The 16,569-nt window shown below is 37.0% G+C and overlaps 4 protein-coding genes across 4 annotated transcripts; 3 read left to right on the forward strand and 1 right to left on the reverse strand.

Annotated features, from left to right (window-relative positions):
* Positions 1 to 1,413: 1,413 nt before the first annotated feature.
* LOC137720931 (cytochrome b561 and DOMON domain-containing protein At3g07570-like) lies at positions 1,414 to 4,690 on the forward strand. The gene is made up of 4 exons (XM_068460055.1): positions 1,414 to 2,124; positions 2,497 to 2,896; positions 3,755 to 4,044; positions 4,258 to 4,690. The coding sequence occupies exons 1-4, from the start codon at positions 1,951 to 1,953 to the stop codon at positions 4,486 to 4,488; spliced, it is 1,095 nt and encodes a 364-aa protein (XP_068316156.1). The 5' UTR covers positions 1,414 to 1,950; the 3' UTR covers positions 4,489 to 4,690.
* A 2,011-nt stretch (positions 4,691 to 6,701) lies between these two features.
* On the forward strand, positions 6,702 to 7,380 carry LOC137724832 (probable transcription factor PosF21). Its single transcript, XM_068463510.1, has 3 exons — positions 6,702 to 6,823; positions 6,917 to 7,049; positions 7,231 to 7,380. Exons 1-3 carry the CDS (start codon positions 6,702 to 6,704, stop codon positions 7,378 to 7,380), a joined length of 405 nt encoding a protein of 134 aa, XP_068319611.1.
* A 1,378-nt stretch (positions 7,381 to 8,758) lies between these two features.
* Positions 8,759 to 11,076, reverse strand: LOC137726425 (F-box/LRR-repeat protein 12-like). Its single transcript, XM_068465352.1, has 2 exons — positions 10,888 to 11,076; positions 8,759 to 10,460 (listed from the first exon to the last, which is right to left on the reverse strand). The coding sequence occupies exon 2, from the start codon at positions 10,105 to 10,107 to the stop codon at positions 8,923 to 8,925; it is 1,185 nt and encodes a 394-aa protein (XP_068321453.1). The 5' UTR covers positions 10,108 to 10,460; positions 10,888 to 11,076; the 3' UTR covers positions 8,759 to 8,922.
* A 1,284-nt stretch (positions 11,077 to 12,360) lies between these two features.
* On the forward strand, positions 12,361 to 15,957 carry LOC137724507 (ankyrin repeat domain-containing protein 2B-like). Its single transcript, XM_068463251.1, has 8 exons — positions 12,361 to 12,670; positions 13,267 to 13,454; positions 13,830 to 14,042; positions 14,152 to 14,300; positions 14,442 to 14,601; positions 14,983 to 15,075; positions 15,310 to 15,449; positions 15,552 to 15,957. The coding sequence occupies exons 1-8, from the start codon at positions 12,634 to 12,636 to the stop codon at positions 15,649 to 15,651; spliced, it is 1,080 nt and encodes a 359-aa protein (XP_068319352.1). The 5' UTR covers positions 12,361 to 12,633; the 3' UTR covers positions 15,652 to 15,957.
* The last annotated feature ends 612 nt before the right edge of the window (positions 15,958 to 16,569 follow it).

Consider the following 16,569-nt stretch of genomic DNA (forward strand, 5'->3'; position numbering starts at 1 on the left):
ATTTATCCAAAGTGAGTAAACGAGGTAACATGTAGCTAAAATGTCCTTTTGAGTGTACTAAGTAAGCAAACTATCATTAGTAAAGTGTCTATCGGTTTCTCACCTACTTTAAGGTCCCACATTGACTCTCCAAACATATTTCTCTTTTCGGCTTAGTCGTGCAATTAGTCATGATAAGAGGAAGTCCCGTGCCCAATAAGGACGGCTAATCCCGGTTCTGGTTCCCTCTGTGTGTGTATCCATATTTTGATCTCATTGTTATATCATTTCTACATATAGAAACGGGGAATGGTCATCCCCTATTAAAGGAAGCCTTTTATTGATATGTAAGGAACTGAGAAAAAAAGAGAAAGTTGTATGATATTATCATATTAGTATGAAACACTGAGTTGTTTTATGAAACTGAAAAAATTTGAAAAAATGGGAATAGAAGGGTCTTGGTTAGGGAGATCGGTGTTGGATGTTAGGCGTTCGCACCCAAACGGTACTGTCTTGAAGTGTGCAAAAGATGAAGACAAAGCGCCAACTCTGTAAATTTCAAATTCGAGAGTCCAAATCCTAAATCCTAAACCCTAAACCTCTTCCCCCAGTCTCAGGCGATTCTAATTTCTCGAATTGGTGGTTCAATTCAAATTTCCACCTATATCGCCTATCACACTCTATTTGAATAAGGAAATTTAAAATTATCCTAAACTCTAACCCCCTAACCGCTAAACCCCTAAACCGAACCGAATTTAGTCAGACTAGGTCAAACCAATTGTTGGACCAAGAACCGAACTGGGACGGACCGGGCTGTCTGAACTGAAAATAGGTGGACTAAACCGACTATGCCACCCATAGGATTCCGTATCTGTTTGACATTTTCTTTATTTAGGTGGAATTTAATTTTCTAGAAATGTCTCTTGACATTTCTTTTACTACAGTCGGCATTTCAATCACAAGAGGCCTACTATAAAGCTTTTGGATTCAAAGAAGACGAAGGAAAGATCGAAAACGTTGACAATTATTTGACACGATTAGAATCCAATATGACACTGTATGGGGCACCGGTTCAGGTTTGACTCTACGATCTTACTGCTTGGATTTTTAATGTTTTTTTTTTTTTGGGACAAATGTGACTGCATTAACAACCTAATAACGGTGACGATACAAAATAGGAGGCTCAATTACAAGTCGAGAACAAAATAAAAAGAAGGCCTCCAAGCAAAATAAAACCCAAACAGAGAATTGGGCCCCAACAGGAAAATAGAAAAAGACAACAAGCCGAAGTAGCCTGCACGTCTAAAGCACTAGTGATTCCTACAAACATCTCTAAAGCACTAGAAAAAGACAACAAGCCGAAGCTATAGTGATTCCTACAAACACCTCTAAAGCACTAGAAAATGTTCACTGAAAGCACTTCTAACTTTTCGTGTCAAATGTTTTCGATTATTTGAAAGTGCTTTTAGCCCTGTTATGCTTTTAGACCTTCCATATCGTTTTCCTTGATAGGGTAAATCAAAAAAGGTCAAGTAACAAGAACAAGTGAGGACTGCAAAAGAAGAAAACTGAAATGCGAAAATCATTATTTGTCTGATACTTAATATAAGCTTTGAAACAACCCATATTCTTCCATATGTCACAAATCTGAAGTGCGTGCTTGGAAAGCAGTAGTTTGGTCTTTGGTGAATGAGAACAAAGCTAGGACATGCGGCTCACCTAATGCTTACATTTCATATAGGTTACTTTTTTTGCTTAAAAAATAATTGTTCTGAGAGCCCAAAGTATATGGCATGTTGATTACAACAGCTGCATATTATTCTTATCAACTCCCATTGCAATATTGAATCATTTGTCAACTTCTACCAGGTATATACATCTACTCAAACATTCGTACGATCACCCCACTACTTTACCTGTTTTCTTCACCCACCTAGAACTAGAGAGAGAAACAGAAAAAAGAGGAGAGAGATGAAGGCATTCATAGGTTTCATCATCGTCTTCATCTTTGGCTTATCAGCCACTGTGAATTCACAAACAGATTCCTGCAGCTCAACTCTTAACCTGCAGAATGTCAATCTGCCATTTGATGCAGCTTCCCTCAATTGCCTTGCTGTTTGGGATGCTCACAACTACATCCTCAGAGTAAGTCAACCGCATCTCTTCCATCATTCATTCATACATACATAGATACACGCAAGGATTCTCTTTACTCAAGGTTTACGCATGTCGAGAAAATCTCACTTATGCACCATTTTATTGAACTTCGATCAACTGAAATTTTCTCAATATGTCTGTCTGTTTTAAAAAAAAAATAAACGAACATCACATCCAAAAACTCTATACATATACTTAGTTTTATTGAAACTTTGATCACCTTGTTAAGTCAATTGAGATTTTCTCAACCTGTCCATTTTTTCACGAACGTCCCATCCAAAAGCTCTATACATTATGATATTAATCTCAATCACATCCAATGATCAAAGTCGTGTATGAAAATCTCTCTTATTTTTGCAGTACTCACAGACCTCATCAAACCTATGGACCTTTGTCCTCTCAGCACCAGCTGCAAATTCATACATTGCAATCGGGTTCTCAAGCAATGGCCAGATGGTGGGGTCCAGTGCAATTGTGGGGTGGATGTCCCCAACAGGAGGAGAGATCAAGCCGTATTACTTGGGTGGGACCTCACCTAACCTTGTGGAGCCCAACAAGGGGAGCCTTCAAATTGGAAGCAACTTTTCCTTATTTACATCCCAGTCCAACAGAACCTACCTAGGGTTCCAATTGGAGACCAACCAGCCACTATCAAGGCTCTTATACGCTGTTGGGCCAGATGGGTTGCTGCCTGTGGCTCCAAACTACAGATTGACTGAGCACAGTGACAAGGTCTCCACATCCATAAACTATATCACAGGTGAGTACAACTGAAACCATAACAAGGTTGACTTTTAAATTTTTAGCGATATAAGAGAAAGGGAAATCAAATGCAGAACTTCAAATGTAAAAGTGAATGCAACTAACCGTTTGAGTTAGCTTTACATTGACCTATGTTAATCAAAGTGTTAGAGTAAAGTCAATGGGGATTGTATAATTAAACTAGCACACAAAACTTATGAAGACACAAATTTAGAGACCCTAAAATAGGGAGAATTCTAGAGTTCTACCACCAGACCACCTGACTCATATGGCCACACACACAACACTTTGGCCCCTTTATTAAGTTATCATCTATTCTACATGTGTCCCCACTTTTTGTGAGAGAATCAGCAAATGGTTGGTCATATGTAAAATTTCTCTTAAGTGTAGAGAGCGAAAATCTCTTTTGAGACCCTTGTAGAGACTTTCTTTGTTGAGCTTGCTTTTAGAGGTCTTTTCATTTTTTGTTGGTGTGGAGGGACATGAGGAGTTGAGCAAATTCCGATGCTTAATTACCCTAACATGAGCTTCAATTTTGATGTGGAACATTGAAAACAACTTCCTGTCTGCTTCTTGTTTTATTTGGAACCTTGTGAACATGTACCACATAAATAATTTCGTATAAATTGATCTATTACCTAGCTTTGTCTTGTGCTTCAAATTAATCGTAATATAAAAGCAAAACATTCTCTTCTTAAATCTCCGTTTGTCCGGCAACGTAAGATGTTTATGTTGTCAAACTATGAATCCATGCTATTGGTCATGTTGATTGTTGTTTGAATGTGTAGTTCAAATTCACAATCTAGCAATATCTAGCAATATAAGCGTTTCTTTCGTTTTGTGAAATTTTGAACAGGTCAAGGTAAATCGAGCTCAGAGAGTCCATACTCGAGACTAAGGAAGAGCCATGGAGTACTAAACATGCTAGGATGGGGCATTTTGATGATAATTGGAGTAATAATTGCTCGTTACCTAAAACCATATGATCCACTTTGGTTTCATCTTCATAGTTTCATTCAATCATTTGGATTTATATTCGGAATAATAGGTGTTCTATGTGGATTTGTCTTGAACAATAAGCTCAATGCTGATGTCTCCACCCACAAATCTCTTGGTATCTTCGTTCTTGTCCTCGGTTGCCTTCAGGTAATTCGTCCCCATTCTTTTGTTCCTTTTCTTCCTTAACCTAATTACATATACTCCGGCTGTGCCACGTTATCATGCTGATGTAAAATAATTAGTGTCACTTCAAGAATGTTAATATTAAATACGAAAAGCGAAGGGTTTATTATTAAATCTAAAGAAGTGGTTGATTGTGTAAGCATTGCTCTCTTTTGATTTGGTTCGTTTCGGTTTTAGGTTATGGCTCTTTTGGTTCGACCGGAGAAGGAATCAAAGGTTCGAAAGTACTGGAATTGGTACCATCAAGGAGTGGGAAGGATTCTGATCATATTTGCAGTAGCAAATGTTTTCTATGGAATCCATTTGGGAGAAAAAGGGAAGGGATGGAGTGCTGGCTATGGTGTTGTTATTGCTATCTTATTTGTTACTGCTTTTATTTTGGAGTTGAGATTGTGGCTTAGAAAATAAAGCGTGTTTGTGGGGAGCACTTTTTTTTAATTAATTACTAATTAGGTATTGTAATTAGAAGCTTTTAATTTATCAGACCATGAATTTGAAGGTCAGTTTAATCTGGTTTTACATATTTGATGAAAAAACTTGAACACCACAGCAAACAAAATAAAAAAAATAAAAAAAATTTTTACATTATTTCGGCAAAGGACTTTTAAAAAAGAGTTATTAGTCGATAAATTCGTCATGAAAACTCCGACAGAAAATATCTTGCGTCGAAATTTCAACGGCAAGATTTCATCTCTTTCCGATGAAGTCTTTCTTGACAATGGGCACGCCAACTCGTTCTATACTTGCCGGTTTAGTTATTTTTTTCTTTTCATTATAGTATGATTAATAACAACCAATTCAGGGAGATTAAAATTTTGTACAATATTGTGATATCATACAAAGTGACAAGGGTGATAGATATATTTTAAAAGTAAATGATTCAGTAAGCTAGATATTGCTTTAAAAGCCATTGCCAGGTGCAACAGGAAATGCTATTAGGCCATCTCCAACCAATGGCTGGCCAGATGGCTCGTTTTAGCCCTCTGTCCCTCCAAGATTCTACAAGATATTAATATTTTAATGAACAATACAGGGTCATATTTGTCTCCGTCTCCAACCGAGGGCCAGAGGGTCATAAGGCTCGTTTTAGCCCTGTCACGAAAAACCGTCTCCAACAAAGGGCCAAAGAGCCATAGAGTCAAACATAATTTATTATTTAAATTTAAAAACTACAACAACTTAAATTCAAATTCAACAACTTAAATTTAAAAACTACAACGATAACTGGCCCAAAAAACCAAAAAAATTAGAATTTAAATTTAATGAATTGTTTAGGTATTTATAAGAAAAAAAAAATTTAAGAATTTAAAAAAAAAAAAAATTGGACCAAAAAACCCAAAAAAAAAAAAAAAAAAAAAAAAATTGAATACAATAGCTAGTTGACTAGCCGTTGTATTCAAATTTTTTTTTAAGCAATCCTATCAGTTATAATCAACAGGAAAGCTATATTTTCTGGCCTAGCCCTCGGTTGAAGACGGTTTTCGGCCTATTTTCGGCCCTCTGGTCCTCTGAACCCTTCGGTTGGAGACGACCTTAATTGGTTTTTATATTTGATATTGGGGAATGAATCAAACATAGGACATTGTTTCTTTACAAGCGATATTAGGGAAATGAATCAAATGTAGGACAACAAGTGGAAGAGGAAAGGCTATTAATCGGTTTTCCATATTTCTGAAGTCTAGCGATATTGGGGAAATGAATCAAATATAGGACATCGGGTGCAAGAGAAAATGCTTTTAATCAGTTTTTATGTTCTATACAAACGATATTATGGGAAATGAATCAAATGTAGCATAACGAGTGCAAGAGGAAATGCTATTAAACGGTTTTTATGTTTCTATACAAGTAATATTGGGGGAAATGAATCAAATGTAGGACAATGAGTGCAAAAGAAAATGCTTTAATTGGTTTTTATATTTCTATACAAGCGATAATGGGGGAATGAATCAAATGTAGAACATCGGCTGCATCAGGAAATGGTATTAATCGATTTTTATATTTGTACACAAGTAATATTGGGAAATGAATCAAATATAGGACATCGGCTGCATGAGGAAATGGTATTAATCGGTGTTTATGTTTCTATGCAAGTGGTATTAGAGGAATGAATCGAACGTAGGACATCCGGTGGAAGAGGAAATTCTATTAATCGGTTTTTATGTTTCTATACAAGCGATATTGGGGGAATGAATCAAACATAAGACATCAGGTGCTCCATTAACCAATTCTCATGTACATCACAATATCCCATCTAGAGTTATTCAGAAATGTGAATTTCGGTATAGTGCACTGACCTAATTTCTTCCATTTTGGGTCCGTTTAGATCGTGGATTAGAAGCTTGGAAACGAGTATGAACATATTTCCTTGTTTACTAAGCACTCAAATCCATAAGCCCCAGTTCCTGGATTACAAAACATTAACATCACAGAAATCCAATTCCTAGCCATTATTCAATGTCTGGAATTTTTACCACCCTATTACCACCCTATTTATGGAAATAAATCCCATGAGAGTATATATATAATGGCTGTCACTACAACTTCACTAGTTGAGGAATTCCATTGCATTTTGTGCAAGTTACAAATTCTCTGATTGCTTGAGAAGTGGTAGCATTAACACAATGTATGGTTCAAGTTCAACTTTCTCCAAAGATGACCATGTCATCTCAATCTCCAGCACCAAAAAAAGGACGGCTGCAGTTATTGAAGAAGTCGCCCAACGGGATCCAAAGCTTGCGAAAAGGTATATTTTCGAGGATTTTTGTTACTCGTAATGCTAGAAATTGTTCTAAACCAACGCCGGTGACATGCTTACGTTAATTTTTAAAATCTGTAGGATTATGACTAACCGGAGGTCGGCTATGAAGTCAAAGCAAAGGAAGAAGGTGTACGTTCAGACGCTTGAATGCAACATACAAAAGTTGCAGTTTGAAGCAGCTGCTCTGATTGCTCAGTTGGAACTATGGAAGGTAAATCAACATGATTCAGCACCCTTAAATATTTCTTGCATTTTTATACCGATGATATTAGCAGATCGGGAATCAAATGCAAGACGGGTGTAGGAGTGAACGCTAACGGCCCGATCTATAAGCCCCATTGAAATGATGTACGGTGACAAATTTTCTGTTTATCTTTTTCTTTCTTGAGCAGGAAGACACCCGTTGCATAACTGCAGACAACAATAGATTGAAAGGATGTCTACACAATATTTTGGAAGATATTCAATTGCAAGACAGTAAGGACTTCTCTCTAGTTTTCTTCTCAGCTTTTTATCCAAAATGGTCTATAAGATTTGTATAACTCCTCATTTTGATCACTGAGATTTGAAATCAATAGAATTGATCCCTAAGATTGTCCATCATCAATTACTTTGGTCATTTCGTGAAAAATCTCCATTAAATAAGGATAAAATGATAAAAATACCCTTAATTTTTGTCAAATCATTTTGGCTTATTGTTTATTAAACTGAGGGTAGTTTTGTTATTTTAATCTTTATTTAACATAACTATTCATGGAAGGACCAAAATGATTGATGGTGGACAATCTCATGGACCATTTGTATTGATTTCAAATCTCGGGAATTAAAGTGAAGAGTTATGCAAATCTCAATAACCATTTTGACTAAAAAGTCTTTCTTCTATGAACTTTGTTCCATTAAAATGCAAACAACAGAAAAGACACACACACACAAGTGGTATTACTAACAACGGGCGAATCAAACGCAAAACCTCGACTGTAGGAGTGAATGCTCTTAACCGCTTACTATTAAAACACGTTTCTTTAAGAGGAACCTTGCATTTAGTTGACAACTAAGTTATCATGAACTATGATCTCAAACTAATATATATTCTTAATTTTGTTGTTTAATGACAGCCTTGAATTATCACATCAGAAATGAGGTCGAACATCTGAAAAGACTTGTTTTCTCAAACAATATCTCAAAAAATTGATATGAAAAAGATTGATCTGAATCGAAGCAAACAAATGTTTTTTTCTCCACATGGCGCAGTATCATTGCACGGAATGCCCTAGTAGCGGTATTACTATGCCATGGAAGTCCTCCGAGTCCACACACAGATTCCCAATAAAAACTTCAGTAGGGTTTTGAGCAGCATCATGATCCGCAGAAATTGACACAGATGTTACTGAGAAAATAAACTTCTTATGTTTTTATGTGTTTTTTTTTTGTTTTTTTGTTTTTTTGTTTTTTTTTTTTTTGTATTTTGTTTTTTTTTTTTTTTTGTGCTTATAATAAGTTTAGATTTATTTGAATTAAGAATATTTACATTTTATGTGACTTATTTTTCGGATCAGGATCCTCTCCTGAGCCTACCGTGAGGATCCTCTTGAGCAAGCCCATCGGACCGTTGAAATTTTATTCAACGATTACAATTATTATAACTTTTAGTGGGGCCCCTTATTTGTAGCCGTTGGATAAAATTTCAATGACCCAATAGGCTTGCTCAGGAGGATCCTCACCGTAGGCTCAAGAGAGGATCCTAATCCTTATTTTTCTATCAATATTATCCTCTTTTTTTTTTTTTTTTTTTTTTATTTGAGGAAGTCGGATTCTAAACAATTCTGATCTAAATCCATGGGAAGGGGATTCAAAATTAGGTGCAAAGAGACAACACGTTTAATTGATTCATATGTGATTGAGTCACTTTCGGCAAGCGCAAGCACAATAATTAATTTACAACCAATCCAAATGAAATTCATCACAAAATTAATTTCACAAATTATCAATTAAAAATTCACATTTCTTGCACGAAGCAAGTTGAATATTCAGAAAATAATAGACAATTTCATATCAAATAAGTCAAATTGTTTTCTCATCCACTATCATCTCAATTCCCAGATGGGACCTATACACATTTTCTCTTCATTCTTAATGGTAACATCACTCCTGTAACATTTGAACAACTCTATTGCTGTTGAAGTAATCTTAGGACAACCGTTCATGTACAAAACGGATAGTTGTTTGCATCCATTTCGCAAAGCCTCTAAACCCCGATCACATAAATTCCGACACCGGTTGACGTGAAGCTTCTCCAACTTGTGACAATTCATCCCGATAGAAGACCATCCCACTATTTTGACCTCATGACACAATGCCAAGTTCCATTCTTGAAGTAGTGGACAACATTCTGCAACTGCTACAATCGACTCATCGCCAATAGTTCTACAAAGGCGAAGGTTAAGAATTTTAAGACGGGAGGCATATCCTCTCCCAATCGCTGCCAAACCATTTCTACCATTTTGCAAGATTAAACCAGATATATTCAAATATTCAATCCCACCCCCACTTAAAATTCCCAAAATACCTTCTGGCTCAAGCTTACACGATTCAGCTTCTACATAAGCTAAAGTTGATGAGCAACCATTAAAGCCAACACCAGTTATGCCCTTACAATGTGATATCTTAACCGCTTGAAGTTGATGACAGCCTTGTGAAATAGCTCTTAGCCCACGATCAGAAATAAAATAGCAGTACAAGAGATTCACATCCTTTAGAACTGAGCAAGAACTAGCCAACTTTTCTAACCCCAAATCAGTAATTTGGCAACGGTAAAGGCTGATAACTTGCAACGAGGGGCAACCAGCAGCTACCATAGACAACCCATGATCAGTAATACCTAAACAACACTCCAGGTTAAGGGTGTGCAAATGTGAACCATAATTTACCAAGTGGGACAAGCCTGAATCAGGTAGCTCTGTGCACCCAGAGAGGGACAATGAGTGTAAATGTTGAAAACGGGTAAGAAGCCGTTGAAGATGGAAGGTTCTAATGGTAACATTGGTATTTGAATGTGATAATGAAGAAATGTCAAGTTGTTTGAATGAACATTGAAATTGTAAGGATCGACGACTAAGATTTTGAATGCGAAGACATCGATGACAAGTCAAGCCAAAGGACTCACGGTCAGAGCCAGAATCAAGGCATTGGAAAATAAAGACGAGGCAATCATCAGGCAAGTCCATGATGGTGGTAAGAGAATAAGTACTAGAAGTACAAGTAGGTTTCATGTTAGCACTCTTCCGAAGGTTGTAGAGCTCGTATTTTTATATTGAACTTTCTACAAGATGAAGTAGATGATGAGTTGGGAGAGTCAAAACCACAAAGAACAGAAGACTCTCCATATCCATAACCTATATGAACCCCACATTTACGGCATAAGAGTTTAGTCTTTGAACGATAACGACCCCAAGAGACTGGAAAACAGTTTACCTCATCAACCTGAGTAAACCGACTAAGATCAACTGTAAGGAATGAAATAAAACCTTTCTTGATGGACTTTTGATAGTTAGAGCCTATGCCAGATTCAGAGGTCAACCGATTCGCAGACGACAAGTTCAAAGGGTACGCACAAGAACCACAACTGTAACAGATTCAAAAAATAAAACCAACCAATTTCAGCATACCAATCAAGCATTGTACATTTCAGTTTCAGGAACCCAGAAAACTAATTAAAGATTAGCACAACATGCACATTTGGGCAATCATCAAATTGCACTAACAAGATCAAGGTGTACTTAAACTTAAAAGCAATTGCTGAATATTAGAATCAAGTTTTGGGAAAAACCCAATTGACCCAATGAGATTAGAGTGATGAAGGTCAAACATTCAATCTTCAACAATCAAAACACATGATTTCAAGCACTAAAAAAATTAATGAAAAAAGGGGTTATTTCAGTGAGACGATAAACAATTTAACATGAAACATTGTCAAAGGAATTGAAATGGATGAAGAAACTAGATGGCAGCTGATTCAGATCGATAACAGAAATGGAATTTGGGAAATTTACCTGTAGGAGACTTGAGCTTGGGACATCCTTCACTCACCCAGGATCGGATTCGGACTCAATATCCTCCGATTCATTGAATAAATTGTTGGCAATATTATCAGAGGGGAAAGCCTGTGTCTTTTTTTTCACTGGGATGTTCGTAATTCTGCTGTTACCTGGTCAAGGGATTTTGCCGTCTTGGCGCATGAAACAGGGAGACTCTGTCAGATGACAAAGTTCTTGGACTCATGACAATATGATATGGGCCGGACTTTGGGTTCTCCTGGCCTGCCTTAATTGTATAATTAATTAAATAATTTATTTATTTATTGTTATTATTATAATTATTGTTGTTTTGGTTATTTTGAAAACGGACAAAATATCAACACCATAGGGTTAGGGTGGCTCAGTGATTGCAGAAGAATTTCAGGTCCGTAGTCCACAATTCTTAGTTTCACATGAAATATTTGGGAGGAATTCTCATTACTAGAGATACATTTCTTCCTTTTGGCTCCAAAGTAAAGCATTTTCCCAATGTACTTACAAAATCTTATACTTTTTCTAGTGAACAAGAAAACTTCCATCTTAGGTTTTATGATGTTCTTATCGTTTTCTCGGGTGCATGACTCTTGCAATTGCATAATGTGAGATGTGAGATGTTGGTCGACATGCAATGCACAGTCAATCGTTCATCCTCTCACATCTCGCACTGCGAATTTTTACAATAATATTTTCTTGTATTCAACAAAGTTTGTAAACGAGATTTGAATTCAAGATCACACTGTGCATATTGAAATGTGAGATATTGATTGATACACTCTACATTATCCAATCGCTCGTCTAGCCTCTCACATGTAGCAAGGCACATTCCTACAACATTTTTTTATTCAACAAGCATCTTGTATGAAATTTGAATTTAAGACCTACTCCACGAAATTGGGACATGATTTGACGATATTGTAACCAATGTAGACACTCCTAAAGTAAACTGTAAACAAGTTTGTATCAGATTTGATTTAAGATCTGGAAATAAATTGAAATATATAAATCGAATAATATGTTATATTAAGTGAGATCAAATTATTATTAGACTAATTTTAATTTATATCTAGATCCATTTATAATCAGATTATCAAGTTCAGATTTTATTCAGATAATTGAATTGAAGGTCGTGATTTATATCGTCTTAGTTACATCGAATTCGAGTCAAAATAGTATAAAAATTCAATCTACTGACAGGGCCAAAAGTTGTAAAGATAAAATAGAGCAAATTGAGTGGGCCATATGTTTGTAAAGCCCCAAAGGTTAAAGAGTAATTCGGTCAACAATAGCAAAGAAAGAGCCATTCATTTGGGAATTGGGAAGGGGATGAGGATTGAGATGGCCCACTGAGTCGTTGTGGTGAGCTGCTAGGTACCCCTAGATAAGACTAATAGATAGCGAGCGAGATTATATAGATATGTCGACATATACATATATAAAATAATAAAATAAATAAAAACAGTACTTTCATCATTTTTCACAAATCACAACAGCCAGAGCGAAGCGTGCGAGGATCTCTCTCTCCCACTCTCTCTCTCTCTCTCTCTCTCTCTACCCCTTCGTCAAGTCTCTGAAGCATTCGCTTCTTTGCGTACTGCGGAGGACCTCGTGCATCCGGATTATTAGGTTCGATCCTTTTCGCACTTTCCCCAATCGGTTGTGTGAATTTCTTGAAACTTTGTTTTCTGATTGGTGATTGATTGCTCTGTCGATTCAGGTGCTTCCATGGCTTCCACGCAGAAGGATGCGCCTGCTGCTGCTGGTATGCTTGCTGTTTTGCGTAAACTGTTGAATTATATTTTTGTGTGTTGATTTGATTGGATATTCAAGCATATCTGGATTTCTATCAGTCTGCTGAATTTGATTGATCTAAAACAATATATATAATATGTATACATATACATTAGGAGCTGGATTGGAATAGGATGTACGAGGGTGGGACAGAAGTATTCTTTGTTTTGCTGAAAATTCTTGCAGATTTTGGTGTTTAATTTTATGTGATTCTTAAATTGATCAAAGGATGCTTTGGTTAGTAGCCACTAGCCAGTTTTATATATTGGTTTTTTATTCGGATTTATAGCACCAAGGGTATAGGTGAGCGGTGAAGCAGTTTGTTTGGGTTGAGTGTGGCACTCTCACGTTCATATATAAATTGAAAATCCAAATTACTAAGGGTATAGGTGAGCGGGGAATCGGATTTATAGTGAAGCTTGATAATTGGCTAGTTGGATAACTATTACCCATATCCTTTTGTTATTTGTTTTTTTTTTTTTTCATTTGAACTGAATGCAGAAGACGGAAAATGTCTTTTGGAATTTATTGAGTGTGCCACTCTCACGTTCATCTTATATTTTTCAGGCGAAAAGCCAGTTCCAACAGAGAACAAAAGCTCCAAACCTGAAACAACTGAGAACAAAAGTTCCAAGTCTGAGGCATCATCTGGAGACTCACTGTCAGGACAACCAGGGGCTACCCCTTTCCAACTTCCAGAGGGTGGATTTCCTCCCAATCCTTTTGATTTCTCAGCCATGACTGGCTTGCTGAATGTATGTTATTGCTTCTATTACGTTTTGAGTTTGAAAACAGTTGAATGACTGAGCATGGGGGAAGAATAATTTTGATTATAATTAAAAATTAAAAGTACAATTTATCCAATTCTCTCGGACCTCTATAGCTGCGCATAGGCTTTTTTACGCTGAATTTCAGGGAGCAATGTGCACTATGCCATCCATTAACAATGTATTGAATTCTCTAGTAATGGGGGGCATTATACCTCGATGTGAAATGGGTGAAACTGTGCTACCAATCCAAAACTCAAATACTAGTATAACTTTAAAAATTTTAATGTTGAGAGCTTGAGTTCTGAAGTTCAATCAGTCCGTGGTTCTTGCTCACAAGTGTCTTCTATGTCATATGCACAGGATCCTAGCATTAAGGAACTAGCTGAACAGATATCAAAAGATCCTTCATTCAATCAGATGGCAGACCAACTTCAGAAAACTTTTGAAGGTGTGTCAGTTGATGAAGGTGTCCCTCAGTTTGATAGCCAACAATACTATTCCACCATGCAACAGGTTATGCAGAATCCTCAGTTCATGACCATGGCTGAGCGCCTCGGTAATGCATTGATGCAGGTATATCCGGTCTTTCTGCATTCGTGATTATATTTGATTTATTCTTAGTGTTGTGAATGGAATTCGTTTGATTTGTTGAATTTCCAGCTTGTTGATTTTTCTACTGCAGGATCCATCTATGAATACTATGCTTGAGAGTTTCGCCAATCCATCAAACAAAGATCAGCTTGAGGAACGCATGTCACGTATCAAAGAAGATCCTTCTTTGAAGCCTATTTTGGAAGAAATAGAAACTGGTGGTCCAGCTGCTATGATGAGGTTAGTAATCCTAGATTTGTTATGGAAGTTGGGAACTATATGCTTTAGCCTTAATTTTTCTTTTTTAACACATGGTATTGGAATTGGGTTTAATTGAGTACAAACCTTGGGTGAGCTAAAGAAGGAAATTCTGCTTTGCAGATACTGGAACGATAAAGATGTTTTGCAGAAGTTGGGAGAAGCAATGGGTCTTGCAGTTGGGGATGCAGCTACTTCTGCTGAACCACCAGAAGAAGCTGAAGATGCTGGAAATGAAGATGAATCAGTTGTTCATCAAACTGCTAGTGTTGGTGATGTGGAGGTAGAATACACCATTGTCTGCTCTTAACCCCTTCACGTGCCATTTAGTTGGATCTTGCTGTTAATAAGAAATTTTGCAATTGAAGAATGATTATGGTATTTGAAAAATGTCAGAACTTACCCGGATAGCACCACTCTTTTAAATATGTTTATCTATTTAAAAAAAAAAAAAAAAACTTATTTCTGTTTTCAGACTCATTGGTTTTCACCCCAGGCTCTTCATGCTAATTAGGCCTATTAGTTAGCTTGCCTGAGTTCTGATTTCGTAGCATGTGATGTCAGGGAATATATCTGTGTGTTAAACTTTGATTTGTATATATTCGACATGTCTAGTCCAAGTTAGCAGATGTGCAAGTGCTTAAGTTTTCAATCTGTCAAATAGGGTTTGAAAGCTGCCCTAGCCTCCGGTGCTGACAAGGATGAGGAAGATTCAGAAGGGAGGACAGCATTACATTTTGCATGTGGATATGGTGAGGTATGAGATCTTTCAGAGTCCCTCTCTTTTTACTTGTTTCTGCATGATGATACTTGTTATCGTCGGGTGGTGGAGCATTTCCGCATATGGGTCAATCATGCAGTTCGGATACGAGCACGAGCTACTGCTAAAACTGAATGCGCATGAAGAAAAAGGGGTTGGGGGATAGAGTACCTTTAATGGTTTTCTACCTTAATATACGGAGGTATTTATATGTGTCTTTTATCATTTCAGGTGAAGTGTGCTCAAGTTCTTCTCGAGGCTGGAGCAAGAGTTGATGCTCTTGATAAGAACAAAAACACCGCACTTCATTATGCAGCCGGTTATGGCAGGAAGGAATGCGTGGCACTTCTACTTGAGAATGGCGCAGCTGTGTAAGCCCTTTGTTAAAATTTTAAGTTTTCCATATGAATTATAATTTTCCCCACTCTTAGGTTACTCAATACTTTTTTGTTTCCGGAATCCGGAATCTGCAGCACTCTCCAGAACATGGATGGCAAGACTCCGATCGACGTTGCCAAGCTGAACAACCAAAACGACGTACTAAAGTTGCTCGAGAAGGACGCCTTCCTGTAATTCTTCATAAAGTCATGGTTGGCATATGCTTACGGTTGTTTCACGTTAGGCGTATGCTGGTTTGGTTTCATTCCGCTTGCACGATTGGATCGGCGTGAGGATGTAATCAGCACCATAAGTTAATGCGTTGTCTATGTTATGTTTACCTTTTCTGATTCCTACATTGCTAGAATTTGTTAGTAACAACCTAAAGCATTCTGATGGGAGACATGGAACGTGTTGTGTGGCATATGACAAGTAGCTTCCCTTGTTATTTTGGGATTTCATGTGACTCATTGTTAAATGAAAGAAAAATGAAGTTGATAATTGATTGCGTGTTTATGTCAAGTGATATAGCAAGTGATGTGTATATATGTCATGTCAATTAATGAACTTATCTCATTTCTTACTTTGACCCCAAATGCGTTAATATCATGCAGCTCAGTAGTTCACCTGCTGAGCAGGACTTTGCTTTCCAATCGTTTATGTAGCTAGAATTCTTTGTGCCCACCTCGTAAATGGTGATTTCAATTTATCCAAAGTGAGTAAACGAGGTACCATGTCGCTAAAATGTCCTTTTGAGTGTACTAAGTAAGCAAACTATCATTAGTAAATTGCCTATCGGTTTCTCGCCTGCTTTAAGGTCCCACATTGACTCTCAAAGCAGATATCTCTTTTCGGCTTAGTCGTGCAATTAGTCGTGATAAGAGGAAGTCCCAAGCCCAATAAGCGGCTAATCCCGGTTCTGGTTCCCTCTGTGTGTGTATCCATATTTTGATCTCATTGGTATATCATTTCTACATATAGAAACGGGGAATGGTCATCCCCTATTAAAGGAAGCCTTTTATTGATATAAGGAACTGAGAAAAAAAGAGAAGGTTGTATGATATTAGTATGAAACACTGAGCTGTTTTATGAAACTGAAAAACTGGGAATCGA

The sequence above is a fragment of the Pyrus communis genome, chromosome 2 (genome assembly GCF_963583255.1).
Source record: "Pyrus communis chromosome 2, drPyrComm1.1, whole genome shotgun sequence".
NCBI lineage: Eukaryota > Viridiplantae > Streptophyta > Magnoliopsida > Rosales > Rosaceae > Pyrus > Pyrus communis.

What these genes read in the sequence shown, in the direction of transcription:
- LOC137720931 (XM_068460055.1), top strand. Translation starts at nt 1,951, where the DNA reads ATGAAGGCATTCATAGGTTTCATCATCGTCTTCATCTTTGGCTTATCA. An exon ending in CTCACAACTACATCCTCAGA is followed by an intron (nt 2,125 to 2,496) that starts GTAAGTCAACCG and finishes TTATTTTTGCAG; the next exon opens with TACTCACAGACCTCATCAAA. An exon ending in ATCCATAAACTATATCACAG is followed by an intron (nt 2,897 to 3,754) that starts GTGAGTACAACT and finishes AATTTTGAACAG; the next exon opens with GTCAAGGTAAATCGAGCTCA.
- LOC137724832 (XM_068463510.1), top strand. Translation starts at nt 6,702, where the DNA reads ATGTATGGTTCAAGTTCAACTTTCTCCAAAGATGACCATGTCATCTCA. An exon ending in GATCCAAAGCTTGCGAAAAG is followed by an intron (nt 6,824 to 6,916) that starts GTATATTTTCGA and finishes TAAAATCTGTAG; the next exon opens with GATTATGACTAACCGGAGGT. An exon ending in CTCAGTTGGAACTATGGAAG is followed by an intron (nt 7,050 to 7,230) that starts GTAAATCAACAT and finishes TTTCTTGAGCAG; the next exon opens with GAAGACACCCGTTGCATAAC.
- LOC137726425 (XM_068465352.1), bottom strand. Translation starts at nt 10,107, where the DNA reads ATGAAACCTACTTGTACTTCTAGTACTTATTCTCTTACCACCATCATG.
- LOC137724507 (XM_068463251.1), top strand. Translation starts at nt 12,634, where the DNA reads ATGGCTTCCACGCAGAAGGATGCGCCTGCTGCTGCTG. An exon ending in TCGGTAATGCATTGATGCAG is followed by an intron (nt 14,043 to 14,151) that starts GTATATCCGGTC and finishes TTTCTACTGCAG; the next exon opens with GATCCATCTATGAATACTAT. An exon ending in CTAGTGTTGGTGATGTGGAG is followed by an intron (nt 14,602 to 14,982) that starts GTAGAATACACC and finishes TCTGTCAAATAG; the next exon opens with GGTTTGAAAGCTGCCCTAGC.